At 41.8% G+C, this 17,590-nt stretch overlaps 1 protein-coding gene across 6 annotated transcripts in view; it reads right to left on the minus strand.

Annotated features, from left to right (window-relative positions):
• Positions 1–17,590, minus strand: part of Cbx5 (chromobox 5) — a 47,216-nt gene that overhangs the window by 15,956 nt on the left and 13,670 nt on the right. Inside the window, exons 1-3 of one of the 6 annotated variants that reach the window (XM_021216377.2) lie at positions 7,756–7,842; positions 7,503–7,602; positions 5,716–5,898 (exon numbers count right to left, since the gene is read on the minus strand). In XM_021216377.2, coding sequence (XP_021072036.1) covers positions 5,716–5,852 — 137 coding nt within the window. In that variant the 5' untranslated portion in view covers positions 5,853–5,898; positions 7,503–7,602; positions 7,756–7,842. Of the gene's footprint in view, positions 1–5,715; positions 5,899–7,502; positions 7,607–7,755; positions 7,843–17,590 lie in introns of those variants that run through there. The other 5 variants (XM_029547985.1, XM_029547983.1, XM_029547984.1 and 2 more) reach the window with 5 other exon arrangements.

Consider the following 17,590-nt stretch of genomic DNA (forward strand, 5'->3'; position numbering starts at 1 on the left):
CAGGGTTTCTCTGTGTAGCCCTGGCTGTCCTGGAACTCACTCTGTAGACCAGGCTGGCCTCGAACTCAGAAATCCACTTGCTTCTGCCTCCCAAGTGCTGGGATTAAAGACGTGTGCCACCACCACCCAGCTGCCTTTTTAAAAAAACAAAAACACCCAAACAACCCAACAACCAAACAAAATAAGTACCCCCGCCAAAATTGAATCTAAAAAAAAAAAAAACCCAGTCTAGAAGTTGGGTATATAGCTCAGTGGTAAAGGTGCTTGTCTAGTCATAAGCAAGGCTCCATGGTAGCATAGCTTCTCTCTATGAATAAAGGCCAAATTTAAATATTTAATTATCAAGAGAGTGTGATTTTATACATAAAATACATCCTATACAAAAAGGATAACTTAGTAAGTCACATACCTCCAGTCTTTCTTTTCTGTTTCTGAGACAGTATTTCTTTATGTAGATATCCTGGAACTCACTTGTAGACCAGGCTGGCTTTGAACTCCCAGAGATCTGCCTGCTTTTGCCTCTGTAGTACTAAGATTGAAAGTGTATACTACCAGGCATAGCTGTCACCTTCCTTATATATCCCAGGCATGGTACTGCCCACAGTAGGTAGGGCCCTCCTACAACTCAAGAGATCCTCCTGCCTCTACCTCCCAAATGCTGAGATTAAAGTTCTACACCATCATGCCCAGTAATGCCTCCCAATTTCTATTGTCTTGAATATTATTTATATACTATAATAAGTAGGACTGTGAATGCGTTAATTCAAATGTGATCGACTCAAGTCTTCTACCACCAAGTTTTATGTGAAATCTGAAATAATCTCTAACAAAACACAAAACAGAAAGATCTACAACGTTGGGCATGGTGGCACATGCCTTTAATCCCAGCACTCGGGAAACAGAGTCAGGCAGATTTCTGAGTTCGAGGCCAGCCTGGTCTACAGAGTGAGTTCCAGGACAGCCAGGGCTACAAAGAGAAACCCTGTCCCAAAAAAAAAAAAAAAAGAACTTTAGAGGCTGGAGAGATGACATGACTGCTCTTCTAGAGGTCATGAGTTCAATTCCCAGCAACCACATGGCTATTTACAACCGTCTGTAATGGGATATGATGCCCTCTCTGGTTCTCTGGTGTGTCTGAAGACAGCTATGGTGGACTCATATACATAAAATAAATAAACTAATTAACATACTCCCAGCTTTCCCTGTAGCCTTCTATTTTATTTATTTTATTTTATTTTTTCCCAGGGTCTGTGGCTGGCCTGGAACTTTGCTAGGTAGATCAGGATGGCCTCTAACAAAAATTCAACGGTTTCTACTTCTCAGAGTGCTGAGATGAACAGTACATGCCACAGTACTCAGCTTCTCCCTGAGTTCAAAGACAGTCTTACTATGTAGCTCAGGCTGGTCTTCAACTCTGCAATGCTTTTGTCTCAGCCTTCCAAATACCTAGAGTACAGAATGAACCAACATGTCTGTCTCTGAGTTTTTATATTCTCAAAGTTGGCCTCCAAATGTTCTATTTGTGGGCTGGAGAGATGGCTCAGCAGTTAAGAGCACTGACTGCTCTTCCGGAGGTCCTGAGTTCAATTCCCAACAACCACATGGGGGCTCACAACCATCTGTAATGGGATCTGATACCCTTTTCTGGTGTGTCTGAAGACAGCAACATTGTACTCACATATATAAAATAAATAAATCTTTAAAAAAAAATCTATTTGTAGCACAGATTTCAGAAAATTAAAACTACAAAGATCTAATGGAAATAAACCAAATGTACCTGCACAGAAAAAACTGTACTAGCATCCCTTTCCCTATTGAGAGGCAAAGCTCTGTTAGAGGGCAAGCACTAGGTTTTCGTGTGTGTTTGTGTGTATCACACCTATAACCTGTAATGAACCACAAAAGCAAAATATAAGTCAATAAACAATGAAAACAGCATTTATCATCTGCAGTTAGTTTGAGGAAGAGTTGCTGACATTAAATCTAGCTAGGGTCTTATAGCCCAGCAGTGCTGGCCTATATAAGAGTTTCAGAAGAGAAACCAAGGCTTTACTGTCGCTATTTGTGTGACATTTTGGATTAAGAATCTGTAGAAGCCGGGCATGGTAGCACACGCCTTTAATCCCAGCACTTGGGAGGCAAAGGCAGGTGGATTTCTGAGTTCAAGGCCAGCCTGGTCTACAGAAAGAAACCCTGTCTAAAAAAAACAGAGAGAGAGAGAGAGAGAGAGAGAGAGAGAGAGAGAGAGAGAGAGAGAGAGAGAGAGAGAGAGAGAGAGAGATCTGTAGAAGTGAACCTTTTGCTAGTCAGTCTACTGGGGAATATTTCCTCAGGGTCATCACACAGAAGCTGCAGGGGTTCAAGGCTGCACATCAAGCTGTCAGAATTTGATAATACTTAAGTGTCCTATGCTGTACTGGTTTTTTGAGACATGACATGACATCTCACATGAAGAGCATTTGATGCCTACTTCCAAGGGACAGGGATAAAGACCTCAGAGATGCCATCTGTGAAGATGCAGCCTCAGTTACAGTGGCAACCCCAGAACACTGAAGATGCAGTGACAATGGCAGGTGTGGAGTAGAGCTGGCCTGAACTTAGGAGATAAGCATATGTGGCTGATGGCAGCTCCAGAAAAGGACTGCTAAAGTTCAGTGGGGAGCAAGTCTAAGTTGTCAGTCTTGGAACTACACAGGTGGACTTTGCTTTTGCTAAGTAGGGTCAGTTTTTTTGTTTGTTTTTGTTTTTTGAGACAGGGTTTCTCTGTATAGCCCTGGCTGTCCTGGAACTCACTCTGTAGACCAGGCTGGCCTTGAACTCAGAAATCCGCCTGCCTCTGCCTCCCGAGTGCTGGGATTAAAGGCGTGTGCTACCACGCCGGGCTAAGGGCAGTTTTTATGTTGTGTTGGAAACTGGTTCTAAAGCTTTGTCTTTTTTTTTTTTTTTTTTTTTTAAGGTTTATTTATTTTATTTATATGAGTGCAATGTAACTGTCTTCAGACACATCAGAAGAGGGCATCAGACTTCATTACAGATGGTTGTGAGCCCCCATGTGGTTGCTGGGAATTGAACTCAGAACCTCTGGAAGAGCAGCCAGTGCTCTTAATTGCTGAGCCACCTCTCCAGCCCCTAAAGCTTTGTCTTATTTTGGCTCCCAAAAAGCCATGCTTCCAAACCTAAGGGTCCCTGCCCCTATCTGGCTTCAAAAACTTTCTGTACAGCCATTGTCTGGGCAGGGAGACAGGGTGGGACTTTTAGACTGCAAAGGCAAGAGACCTGGGGTGGGTGGGTGGGGATAGGTAGAAGTATCAAATTTAAGAGCTACAGGAGAGGCCGGGCGTGGTGGCGCACGCCTTTAATCCCAGCACTCGGGAGGCAGAGGTGGGCGGATTTCTGAGTTAGAGGCCAGCCTGGTCTACAGAGTGAGTTCCAGAACAGCCAAGGCTACACAGAGAAAGAAACCCTGTCTCGAAAAACCAAAAACCAAAAAAAAATTTAAAAAAAAAAGAACCCAGAGGGCTCTGGCAGGTAGGACCCACTGAGAGCATAAAGCAATGATTTAACTAATTCACCACTACAGTGGTGGCCCAGAATCATAGCACTTGGGAAGAAGAAACATGAAGATCAGAAGTTCAAGGTTGGGCTAGAGAGATGGCTCAGCAGTTAAGAGCACTCACTGACTGCTCTTCCAGAGGTCCAGAGTTCAATTCCCAGCAACCACATGGGATATGATGCCTTCTTTGTGTGTTGAAAACTGCAACAGTGTACTCACACATATATATAAAATAAATAAATCTTTGAAAAAAAATAAAGGTTAAAGAAGTTCAAGGTTATCATCTTAAGTTACAGGATAAATTCTAGTTCAGCTTGGGCTATGGAAGACAGTTTATAAAAATATTAATCTGGTTCAACAGGTGCTAAGTATCCTTTAATGAATCAATCAACTTACCTAAAATGCTCAACGTTCCACATGAGCAATGTTAAATCATGAAATAACATTTCTCTGAAATGAACCCTAACCCTAACCCTGAAGGGCCTTAACATAAAGGCACCATCAATACACTAATTCTTCCAAAATTGATTTTCATCCCTTGTTTCCGTTGCATTTTGTTTTTATGTTTGCTTTCTGTGGTACTGAGAATAAAACCCAAACCCTCCCATACACTGGGCAAACACTCTACTTCTGAGCTGTATAAGCCCTGAAACCCTGAGTTCAGTCCCCAGAACTCACATAAAAAGCTGGATGCACTGGTGTTCCTACTGTAAGATGGGAGGAGACCAGCTAGTCTCAGATATGGTACAACTAAACCCAGAGACCCTGACTCATTCAAGAAGGTGAAAGTGACCTACCTGCCCTCACAAGTTAAAATTACTAACAAAGAAGAAGACATTTACATTGAAATGTTAGTTGTTCACTCGCCATAGTAGTATATACCTTTAATCTCAGCCCGACCTCAGAAACTCAGGAGATCTATCTGCCTCTGAGAGCTGAGATTAAAGGTTTAGCTTCTTTTTAGTCTGTGAGTATACTGCATGTGAGTTTGGGTATCTACAATTAGAAGTCTGAGACCACCTCAGCTGTTGGTCCCTGCCTTCCACCTTGTTTGAATAGGGTCCCTTATTCATTGCTATGTATGACTGGCTAGTTGTCCCTCAGGCTCCCAGGGATTCTCTTCTCTGTCTCCCATCACTACAGGGAGACATGACTTTACATGGGTTCTGATGATCTAAATTCAAACGCTCACACTTGCATTGGTCAAAGGTCTACCCACACTCACTGAGACCCTGGGGTTTTGTTCTCTTTTCTTTTTCTGGTATACATTAGGACCAAACCAGGACCCTGAGTAGTAAGCTGGGGGAAAGCTCTCTACTATTAAGCTATACCTACCAACCTCTTATCCGTATTTTATTAGAGCTTTACTAGGGAGGGAGATAGATTATGAAATTAACCTATGGGTTGAAGAAATGGCTCAGTGTTTAAGAGCACTGTCTGCTCTCCCAGAGAACTGTGGTCTGATTTCCAGCATTTACATGGCAGCTTACAACTATCTGTAAATCCTCTTCTAGCTGATCTGATGCCTGAACTGTGGACACCAGACAACATACATGCAGTGCATGCAAGCCAAACAGTTATACACATAAAATCAGAAAAAGAAAATGTAGCTCTGTATAGTGGCATGCGCCACTTAATTAATTAATTTAATCCCAACACTTGGCAGGCTGATCTCCTGAGTTCAAAGTCAGCCTGGTCCACTGAGGGAGTTCCAGAACAGCCAAGGCTACACAGAAAAACCCTGTCTCAAAAAACATATAAACAAAACAAAACAACAAAAAGAATGTTAAGTCATAATAATAAAAGAAATTAACCAAGGTCATTCACCTGTATCTTAAGGGGTGGAACAAGAATCTGCTCCCAAAATAACAAAAATAAATAAATAATTTTGAAAAATTTTAAAAATTAAGTAAATAAAAAGAATCTGGTCCCAGGACATCTGGCTCCCAAGTCTATGTTCCCAACCAATTCCCTAAAGTACCCCTCGAAAGTAAGAACATAAAAATATCTGCTCCATGATAGGCAGACTATGTGGTCTGCTGCTTCTCTTGATTCTCATGAAGGTATATAACTGGGAAAAAGACAGACTATGGCTCATGGGCAAGTAAATCAAAGTTTTCTACCTCCACAGAGTTCTAAAGACTGAAAAAGAAAGCACTTACTCAGAAAAGCCTTTCCACTTCAACAAATATTCCACTTGTCCCTTAACCATGCGCCTATCCAACACCTTTTCCACCACATACTCCTCCTCATCCTCTGAAGAAGAGCTGTCAGCTGTCCTCTTGGTCTTCTTCCCCATGTTGTGTGCCTGTTGATCCACCTGAAGGAGTACGGCCACCAGGTTCCTGAAAGGGGCAAAGATGAAATGGTTCAATCCCTGAGGGTTAAAACTGTCACTTCTTGATAGAACGGAGGATACAACACCAGTGAGTCACTTACCCTTCTTTTTGATCTACAATTATTGGACAGGGCTACAAATTTAACTGTAAAATGGGTCAATCCACATTTCTCTAACAACAACTTCTCTTCAGCTGAAGAGATCAAACTTTTTAGATCAAATAATTATTTAAGTCTTTATTTTATATTCCCAAAGAGCAAATAGCATGCATGGGTGTTATTCCTGACCATTTCTGCATCTACTTGTAAGCCAGGAACTCAAAGAGAAATGTGGGAGACTTTCAATTAAAGGAACCAAGAAAGAATAAAAATCTTTTTCCTCTAAGGTAAATAAAGGTCTTTATAAAAATGGGGTGGGGGGAGACCCTTCCCCTACAATGCACCTGACTGTAACTTTTCTATACTCTGAACATTCAACTAATCTCAGGAGTATGTGTGTGCATGCGCGCGTACACACACACACACACACACACAGAGAGAGAGAGAGAGAGAGAGAGAGAGAGAGAGAGAGAGAGAGAGAGAGAGAGACTGCTTGGGCCATCTCTCACCACATTTCCATTGAATTGGTACATTTCCCTCACCTAAAAAATTTGAGCCTGTCCTTTTAGAGTATCCATCAGCTCACAAAAGCAAGGCTGACAGCTCAAACACACTAAGTCTCCTTTTAGCAGTCTCATTTGGGGATAGAAGGGAAGAAGGACAGGGAAAAAATTTTTCAGAAATTAGTCACTGGACTAGTCTGTAACTCCCAGGCAGGGCTCAACTAACCTAAATAGTTCAGGAGGTACCCTGTCTCTTAACTGAAGTTGACTTTGGGCCAAAGGAAGAGGAGGGAAAAAAAGTCTGGCTCCAGACTCTGCATCAACACGAAGCCTCGTCAGAACACAGAGGACTTATTCATCAGCCCCAGGCCCCAGGAAAGCCACAGCAAGGCAGTACAAATGGAAACTGAGTTAAGCTCAGAAATATGTATGTCAGGAGTGCTAACAGAGAACCTAGTTTTTAAAATTCCCACACTGTTGTTACCGTAATAATTTAAAAATAATTCTTAACAATGTTAAATGGTACCCATAGTCTGGATTCCTGAGCTGACTCCATTGTTATTTTGCTATAATCTCTAAAGTTATTTTTCAGAATATTCCCATCTTGGCTATAAAGCTAATCTCAGGAATAAAGAGGGAAGTACTTTTAAAATTATGTCCAAGTCAAAGAAGCAAAAGTTGTATTTAACAATTTAATTACAAATATTAATTTTAAGAAATCATTACAGAAGTATATAGTGTTGAAAATCCTACCTACAAAACTTATTAGTAAATAGGTATGCCCACCTCAAAACCTGCTTTTATTAATTTCTGACCTATGATAACTTTGAGAAAGAAGGCATGGGGGAATTTTGGTAAGGGGTTTTGAAATAATCTTTTCATGAATTTAGAAGACTCTTAGACATCAAAAAATATGTAAGGTTTATTTAAAATAAACACAGCCTCAGACCTCACCACAGACAGGAAATGCCATATTCCAGGGAGAGTACCCCACCCCCACCCCCACTCACCTTGGAATTTCCGGGAGCTGAGCACTTTAGGTCAGAGCGCTGGGTTAAAACCAGCCCCATGTTGGAAGCATGCAGTTAAGCATTGTGGCTATGGCCTTCCCTGCCTCACCAGGAAAAAAAAAAAAAAACAACAAGGATTTACATATGTGTTCTTCAATTTGAGGAAGAGAATTTTTTTTTCTTTATACCTTCATGCTGAAGAGAAGCCCTCAAAGTAGATCAATAGGGGTTCCCTCCTCCCTCCCTTACCTACCGGATCGCCCCAGTTCGTTCTTTCCCTCTGGGCTAACAGGAGGGGCCTCCCCTCCCAGGTCTGGGGCTTGGCGGGCTGGCAGCTCCCCCGCCCCCACCCAGCTGCCTGGGCGCCACTGCGCAGCTGTCCCAGTCCGTTGCCATGACAACTGGCAGCCGTACTAGACTAAGGGGGAGAGGCAAATGAAAAAGTTAAAAGGCTTAACTTTCCTTTTTACTGCAGACTGGGTGGAGAAGTTGGAAGGTATCTCCGTTGGCCCCGAGGCTAAGGCTTTCAGAGCTCAGGGGAGTTAATTCTTTGTTTTAAAGTCCAAAATTTAGGCTTATTCCTCTAAAAGCACTGTGAATTAATCAATAGCATTTTAGGACCACCAACAGGATTGCAGCTCACTGGGAGAAGGGGAAAGGCGAGAGTAGGTACTTCCTACAACTGATCAGGACAAACCACCCTTAATCTCAAAGCACTCTGGACAAAGGCTTTTCCCTACCATCTGTCGCTGTACAGTTTTTAAAATTGCTTGAGGGGGAAAAAAGTAACGGGAAAGGGAGAGGGGAAGAATTTTAATGATACTATGTAACTCTCCTGTTTGAAAGAATTACAACAGAACTAGAACCCAAGGATTTTAAACAATGACCAGGAATCAAGCTTTGTAATTTGGGGAGTTGGTTATGGAAAGCAAGGCATTATACAGTGTTTTATAATAATATATATATTTTTAAAGGAGCCAGGATATGTTAGATAGCCAGGTATGGTGAAGTGGGAAGAGGTGCCTCTGTGAGTCCATGCTAAGGCATCCCCTTCCCTCTGAAGTACATATGATGACGGATTATAGTATGGAACAGAGTTTATTTAGGCATGGGAAGTGGAATTGAGAAAGGAGTAAAGAGAGAGAAAGGGGAGGGGGGAGGGGGCAGGGGGGAGGGAAGGAGGGAGGGCAGGCCTACCAGGAACACATGGAGAGAGAAGGGGAAAGGGGAGAAAAGGGTCAGGGAGAGAAGGGGCAGAGTACGGATTGTAAGAGCAAGATGGACAGAGGAGGAAGCAAACAGTCTCTTCTGTAGTAAGCCAGGCATACCTGGCAGTAGGGGCGGAGCCCAAAAGGAGTGCTAACAATACAGACTACTGGGCTACATCCCCATACCACCAAAAAACAAAAACAAAAAAACTTTCAACTGAATTTACAGGTGGGAAAAATTAGTTGCTTAGTTTAAAAAGGGGGGGAGGGCAAGTTGGCAACAGCCATTACGGTTAATTTTAAGTATTTATTATTCTTGTAATGCTATAAAACAAGACTTTTAGTAATTAATATCCTGATATATTATTCATCTAATTCTTCATATTAATAATCCCTAATACCCAATAAAGAGATGGTATTCAAAGTCATGCACAACTACATTGCCAGTTCAGAACCATCCTATGTTACAAGAGATCTAGTCTCAGAAGGAAGGAAAGAAAAAAAAAAAAAAAAAATCAGACATGTATACAATGTCCTTTCACTTGGCTCTTGCTTCACATATGGGAATTTAAACTTTTTGTGGGATCAAACATGCTAAGGCTTCTTCAATGGGAGAGTAAGAAAAAGAGACAATCAAAAAGTAAAGAACTCCAGGCACTAGAGAGATAAGTAACTCAATGATTATGAACACTTACTGCTCTTGCAGAGGACCAATGTTCAGTTCCCTGCACCCACAGATTGGCTCACAACTACTTATAACTCTAATCCCATGGGATCTGACACCCTTTTAAGGGTAACAGGCATGTATGTGGTACACAAACATACATGCAAGCAAACACTCATACATAAAATAAAATTTAAAAACTTTTTAAAAAGGAAAAAATTAAAGAACTACAAGTCAGCATACCACAGAGATACTGCACATCAACATTTATGGCAATGCTATCTACAACAACTAAACTATAGAACCAACCTAGGTGCCCAGCAACAGAGGGATGGATAAAGAAAATGCATACATATACTAGGAAATCTTTTTCAGACATAAAGAATGAAGTTACATCCGTTGCAGGAAAACAAATGTATCTGGAGATAATCATATCAAAAGAAGCCAGCCTCAAAGATATAGTATGTTCTCTCAATGGTAGCTCCTACTTTATAAAGATACACAAAAATCACATATGTAGAACTAAAGCTGTGTAGAGAAGAAGAGGAACTACAAAGAGGGGTGATAAATGGGAGAACAGGAGTGAATGGGGTAGGGAAATATGTTCAACATATAATACATATCTATATAAAAACTTTTCAAAAGAAAAGAAGCCTGGAGGGCATGGTGCTGCATGACTTTACTCCCAGTACACAGGAGAGAGAGGCAGGTGGATATCTACATTTAAGGCCAGTGGGGGGTGGGAAAGGGGTGGTAATTTTGGCTATCATACCACAATATCAGAGTATGAGAGTTTTTTAATGGTACTAGAGATTGACCCTAGCACATCTAACACCGCTGGGCAAGTGCTCTACCAATGTACAATCTCTCTAGTCCATTTTCCCATTTTTATTCAGAGAAATGGTCTCATCAAGTTAACCCAAGAAGTCCTTGAACTTACAATCTCCTGCCTCAACCTCCTAAATAGTAAGTTGGCTTGCACCCACCCAGCAATACTTGCGACTATGAGCAAAAAAATAAATAAATAAACTTATTGTTAGAGAATTTCTCAAAGTTCAGACACTTATGGTCTTTTGCCCCTCCCCTCTTTAAAGGACAGCTTCTCTGTTTCCCCAGTTGTCTTGCAACTTACTTATTCTCTCTCCCCCCCCCCACCACCACCACAGGATTTCTTTGTGTAGTCCTGGAACTATCTTTGTAGACCAGGCTGGCCTCTAACTCACAGAGCTCCACCTGCTTCCCGAGTGCTGGGGAACTAACAACTTAAATCAAACTGGTCTTGAACTCATAGATCTAAATCTGTCTGTCTCTGCATCCTGAGTGATGGGATTAAAGGTATGTACCACTATGTCCAGCACTATCACAACTTTTCAAATTAAAAAAAAAAAGTGTAGCCGGGCATGGCGGATTTCTGAGTTTGCGGCCAGCCTGGTCTACAAAGTGAGTTCCGGGACAGCCAGGGTCACACAGAGAAACCCTGTCTTGAAAAAANAAAAAACAAACAAACAAACAAAAAAAGTGTACATATATACATTATACATTATATAGTGCATACTATATATACTACACATATTATACATACCATATACAGTATATATAGTATATGCTACAATATATATTATATAATTATATAGTATATAGTATAATTAAATATATATTATACTATGTACCATATTATATTACTACATAATATATAGTATATGCACGGTATATGTACAGTGTGTGTGTGTGTGTGTGTATGTGTGTGTGTGTACATGTGTACAGTGTTTGGATGCCTGCACGTCATAGTGTGCATATGGAAAGCAAAGACACACTTTAGGAACTGGCTGATATTCTTCCTTCTACTATGTGAGTTACAGACATTGAACACAGATCATCAGGCTTGACAGCAAGCACCTTTACTTACCAAGCCATTTCCCCAGTCAATGTAGCAGTGTTCTGCTACCAAGACTCAGAAGGTGGGCTGGTGAGATGGCTCAGCGGTTAAGAGCACTGACGGCTCTTCCAAAGGTCCTGAGTTCAAATCCCAGCAATCAAATGGTGGCTCACAACCATCTGTAACAAAAATCCGATGCCCTCTCCTGGAGTGTCTGAAGATAGCTACAGTGTACACACATATAATAAATAAATTAAATAAATAAATAAATCTTTAAAAAGAAGTGTTTGTTTTAAAAAAAAAGACTCAGAAGGTAAAAAGACAATTGTCACAAGTTGGAGTCCATCTGGGCTACAATAAGAAGACTAACATAAAAACAAAATGAGGTCTGGAGACATGGCTCACTTGATAGAGCTTGCTGACCCTCATCCATTGTTAGGTGGGTGACAACTATCTGTAATTTCATCTTCCGAGGATCTGATGTTCTCTTCTGGTTTCTATGTGCACCCCCATGTGTACTGCATATGTGCAAACACAAGAACGCACATGCACACACACACACACACACACACCAAAAAACAAAACTAAACAAAAATCCCAAAACTGTTTTTTTGAGACAGGATCTGAATAGCTCTAGCTGTCCTAGAACTCACTGTGTAGACCAGGCTAGCCTCAAACTCAAGAGATCCACCTGCCTCTGCTTCCCCAGTGCTGGGATTTGAGGTGTACACCACTATGCCTGGCCTCATCTTTTTCTTTAATTAAAGAATATGAAAATATAACCATAGAAAAATCAAATATGGTCAAAGTAGTACTTTTCCAGGTACAATTGCTCTTGAGCAAATAACCTTTATATAAAACCTCAGCATTCCTGAAATGGAACAAATAGCTGGGAGCAGCAGCAAAGGCCTGTAACCCCAGCACTTGAAAAGGTAGAGGCAGGGCCTGGTCGATTCACTGTTAATAGCCAACCTGGTTTACACATCGAATTCCAGGCCAACCAGACCTACATAATAAGATCTTGTTTCAAATAACAAAACAAAACAAACAAACAGAAAACAGAAAACAGAAAAGCAAGGGCTGGCTACATAGACAGCTCAGCTCTGAAGAGCACTGCCTCCTTTTCCCGAGTACCGGGATTGATCCCTAGCACCCATTGGTGGCTTTACAACTGTTGGTAAGTCTAATCCCAGAGAACTTGACAACCTCGTTTGACTTCTGCTAGCACAATGGACCTGGAGTACACAGACATACACACAAGCAAAACACCCATAAGCATAAAATAAAAATAACTAAAAAAACCTAGAGTAATAAAGTCTTCATAACATACCTACTGGGGAAATGGCTGGATTTATATTGAAAGAACTATATTATGGGGAGCCATCGAGTTGGCTCAGCTCACTATGCAAGCCTGATGATGATCCAAGTTTGATCCCTGGATCCCACAAAGGTGGAAAAGAGAACATTGACACTACAGGCTTGCCTTCTGACCTCTAGTCCTTGCCATGGTGTGAATACCTCACTACAGAGTATGCTCATGTGTATGTGTGTATGTATGCATGTGTTCATGCACAAAACAACAAAAGTAAATTCAACAAAGGACAAAATAATTCCTTTTTTTTCTGGTTTTTCTCTCTTTTTTTTTTAAAGATTTATTTATTATTATACATAAGTACACTGTAGCTGCCTTCAGAGGCACCAGAAGAGGGTGTCAGATCTCATAATGGGTGGTTGTGAGCTACCATGTGGTTGCTTGGATTTGAACTCAGGACCTTTGGATGAGCCGTCGGCGCTCTTACCCACTGAGCCATCTCACCAGCCCTTTTCTGGTTTTTCTAGACAGGGTTTCTCTGTGTAGCCTTGGCTGTCCTGGAACTCACTCTGTAGACCAGGCTGGCCTCGAACTCAGAAATCCGCCTGCCTCTGCCTCCCAAGTGCTGGGATTAAAGGTGTGCGCCACCAATGCCCAGCTCAGTTCAAAATATTCGTTATTTACCTTTGCCCTTATAAAAAAGGTTCAGATCTACCAACTCTTGTTTATCTGTCAGAGCAGCCTGAAGGGCATGTGAACCAAGGCCCCTTTCTCTAAGGGAAATGGGTTTTGTAACAGCTGACAAATCAAATTGGGCCTGATGCCAGGAGTCAGAGTCCAACCATAATATTCTTTAAAGAATGGCATACAACTGTCTTATAAATCTCCTGGACGGTCACAGATCAGAAGCTGGCAAGGATGACGACATAGTTCTGATGGAATGTGTCTTATCTTAACCTTGAAGTTACAGATCTGCTCAGGAGCTGCAGTTAGAAATGAGAAATGCACTCAGACATGGGGGGGGGGACATAATTCTCTTTTAGACAGTGCAACCCAGTGTATTAGGGTCAAATGAGACACAAAGCCAGACGGACAATTTAAGGCTAGTCCCTGTACCAGATAAAGCATTGAGACTGGTGGATCAAGCTGAGCCTGGGAAGGAGGAGCATTCTAGTATGAGAAATGAGATACAGCTGGCAGGATGATGGAGCGATTACAGCAGAATCCTGATACTATGGCAGAAGAAGAGAGGACAAGCAACCTTATCCTTATGCAAATCTTCATGGAAGGACTGAGGGACTTCTCAGGTTTCTAGAAGCCTTTTCAAGCAAAACAGCTTTCAGTCTTCTCTTAAATACTAATGGAGCATACACCATAGATTGCAGCAATTAGAATCCATAGGGCTAAGAAAAGACTGGTACCAACAGACCTTCCTATTAAGTGACATAAGGCAAATTTGCCCTATAGGCTCCTCAGCCAGGGATGTGGACAGAAATCAGTCTTGGAAAAGCAACAAAGAACTTTGTGGTCAGGTTGAGTCAAACCCACATTCCAAACCACTGACAAGGGATTATTTAAAGGATGAATCTTCAAAATACAAGGTGTGTGTGTGTTGGGGGTGGGTGGGTGTTGCAGAAAGAAGAGAAGGGATGACACACGCCTTTAATTCCAACACTGGGAAGGCAGAGGCAGGCCCATCACTGTGATTTCCAGAACAGCCAGGGCTACAAAAAGAATGGGGGGGGGGTGGCATTTAAAATCTGTTGGTCCCTGTCAGTCCAGAATAATAGGAATGATGGCTGTTAGCATTAAGCAATTACTGAACCAAACTCCCCACAAAGTCCCTGCTCTCCTCTAGTCTTCTTAAAGGAGCATGGCATATAGCAGGCACATTATTTTTTTCATGGCCAATTAAAGAAACAAAGCAATATGGATAACTAACTGGTGAATACTTCACTGAATTACCAAATTATTTGGTAGTAGTATCCAGCAATGAATTCTCCATTTTTGGATCACAATAAGAATCTGTAAGCTACACCTGATGGTGCACACCTTTTATCCCAGCACTCAGGAGGCAGAGGCAAGTGAATCTCTGTGAGTTTAAGACCAGTCTGATTTACAAACCAGACTTCCAGGAAACAGCCAGGGCTGTTACACAGAGAAACCTTGTCTTGAAATAAGACAAAACAGCAGCAAAAATTCTCCAGACAGCAAGCTCTGGCTCTTATCACACAAATTAAATATGCTATTGACCAAAAGCTTCAGATGGCCCGGGGTTCCTCCCCCTGACAGGTTCTCTTCATATACAATACTTCATATCCAGTAATCCTCCTGCCCCTGCCACCCTAGTTCTGGGATTACTGGCACATACCACTATACTCAAAGAGAAATCAAAATTTCTTCTCTGAGACCCTTCTGGGCATGGCAGTGCGTGCCTATAGTCCCCCAGTTCTTCTCTGGAGGGTGAAGCACAAGAGCAGCATAAGCAAGAGGCCAGCCTGGGCTACAGTATAAAAACCTTGTTTCAAAAGACTAAAAATAAAACAAACTCTGCAGGTGATGGGAAGCTTCGATTGTTAGCAACAGTCCTAACTTCTAGGAGTGTTCTATGCAGTCACAGCAAATACACAGATACAAACAGTCAAACTTACAGAACCACTTTAATCTGCTCATGTTTTTTGTTCTCTATGCATATTTAAGTACCAATGATCTTAGGTATATAACACAAACATCATAAAGACATTGTCTTGCACTGGATTTATAATTTCTAAAGTTTGGTCGTGTGGCATTTTAACAAGAACATAGCACAGTTGCACGCTATGGCTGACCAGGTTGTCCTAGTTTTTGTTACTTGGACTGATAACTATCACCCACTTACACTGGAAGCAGATGAACACCCAAATTAGGAGAAGTCAAAAGCTTTTAAAATGTCTATATAAGGGCTGGAAAGATGGCTCAGCAGTTAAGAGCACTGACTGCTCTTCCAAAGGTCCCGAGTTCAAATCCCAGCAACCACATAGTGGCTCACAACCATCCATAATGAGATCTGATGCCTTCTTCTGGGGTATCTAAAGACAGCTACAGTGTACTTACATATAATAGATAAATAATCTTTAAAAAAAAAAAAGTCTATGTAAGAGACTAGATTAGAAAAGAGGAAGATTAACTGTGGCCAATAACAGCCCTATCATTAACAAGCCACATACAGGAAACACAAACTTTATTACTCTACAGAGTAATACAGAAAAGTGCCCCCTCAGGCTAGCAGTACAAGTCATCCTTTAAAAACCAGACTAAGTGGCTGAGGGTGGAGCTTGTAGTAAAGGGAATGGGGTTTTTTTTTTGTTTGTTTTGTTGTTTATTTATTATGTATACAGCATTCTTCCTGCGTGCATACCTACAGGCCAAAAGAGGGCACCAGATCCCATTACAGATGATTGTGAGCCACTTTATGGTTGCTAGGAATTGAACTCAGGACCTCTTGAAGTGCCCTTAACCTCTGAGCCATCTCAAAGCCTGTTAAAGGGAATGCTTAACATGTGCAAAGTTCTGAGCTCAATTACTAGAATATCTCACCAGAATATCTCACCAAAATGAAACACTAAGGCATTGTTTCCACCAACTAATAACTGCATGGAGGCTGGGTACTATGGATTCTATAAAGCCTACTGCTACAATCAACAAGAGTAAAGAATCTTTGTTTTGTTTTTGAGACAAGGCCTCATTCTGACTAGTACCTTAGATGGACAACAGTCTTCCTGCCTGTTTCCAGAGCACTGGGATTACAGGTGTTGCCCAGTTTCCCTTTCTTTTAGATTATGTCATAGACCTTGTTAAAGGCCATTCTATAATTCCATTTGGATGTTTATGCCCCCTCCCCAACTCTTACCTTTCTTTAAAAGACAGAGTACTACTATGTAGCTCTGGCTGGCCCAGAAAGCAATGATAGATTCCCTGTATGTGCTTCCCTAGTCCGGGGATTAAAGGTGTGTGCTAACATACCCAGTTGACCATTCTCCCAAACAAAGGAGAGTTGGAAATGAATAAAGATGGATTAAGCCAGGTGGTGGTGGAACCTGGGAGGCAAAGCAGGTGGATCTCTGTGAGTTTGAGGACAATCAGGGCTACACAGAGATGTCCTGTCTCAAAAAAACAAAAGAAGTCACTAGATATGCACTCACTGATAAGTGGATATTAGTCCAGAAACTTAGAATACCCAAGATACATTTTGCTATCCAGAGACTACCCCACCCGGGGATCCATCCCATCATCAGTCACCAAACCCAGATACTATTGCACATGCCAGCAAGATTCTGCTAAAGGGACCCTGATATAAGCGGCCTCTTGTGAGGCTATGCCAGTGCCTGGTGAACACAGAAGTGGATGCTCACAGTCAGCTATTGGATGGAACACAGGGCCCCCAGTGGAGGAGCTAGAGAAAAGTACCCAAGGAGCTGAAAGGGGCTGCAACCCTATAGGTGGAAAAACAATATGAACTAACCAGTACCCCCTGAGCTTGTGTCTCAGCTGCATATGTAGCAGAAGATGGCCTAGTCAGCCATCATTGGGAAGGTAGGCCCCTTGGTCTTGCAAACTTTATATGACCCAGCACAGGGGAAGGCCAGGGCCAAGAAGTGGGAGTGGGTGGGTAGGGGAGCAGGGGTGGGGGAAGGGTATAGGGAGCTTTCGGGATAGCATTTGAAATGTAAATAAAGAAAATATCTGGGCTGGTGAAATATCTGGGCTGGTGAGATGGTTCAGCCGGTAAGAGCACCTGACTGCTCTTGCAAAGGTGCAGAGTTCAAATCCCAGCAACCACATGGCAGCTCACAACCATCCTTAACGAGATCTAGACTCCCTCTTCTGGAGTGTCTGAAGACAGCTACAGTGTACTTACATATAATAAGTAAATAAATCTAAAAAAAAATGGGAAAAAAACAAAAGAAGTAAAGAAGGATGGAGAGGAGAGAGAGAGAGAGAGAGAGAGAGAGAGAGAGAGAGAGAGAGAGAGAAAGAAAGAAAGAAAGA

This window comes from Mus pahari, chromosome 17 (genome assembly GCF_900095145.1).
Source record: "Mus pahari chromosome 17, PAHARI_EIJ_v1.1, whole genome shotgun sequence".
NCBI classification, from domain to species: Eukaryota; Metazoa; Chordata; class Mammalia; order Rodentia; family Muridae; genus Mus; species Mus pahari.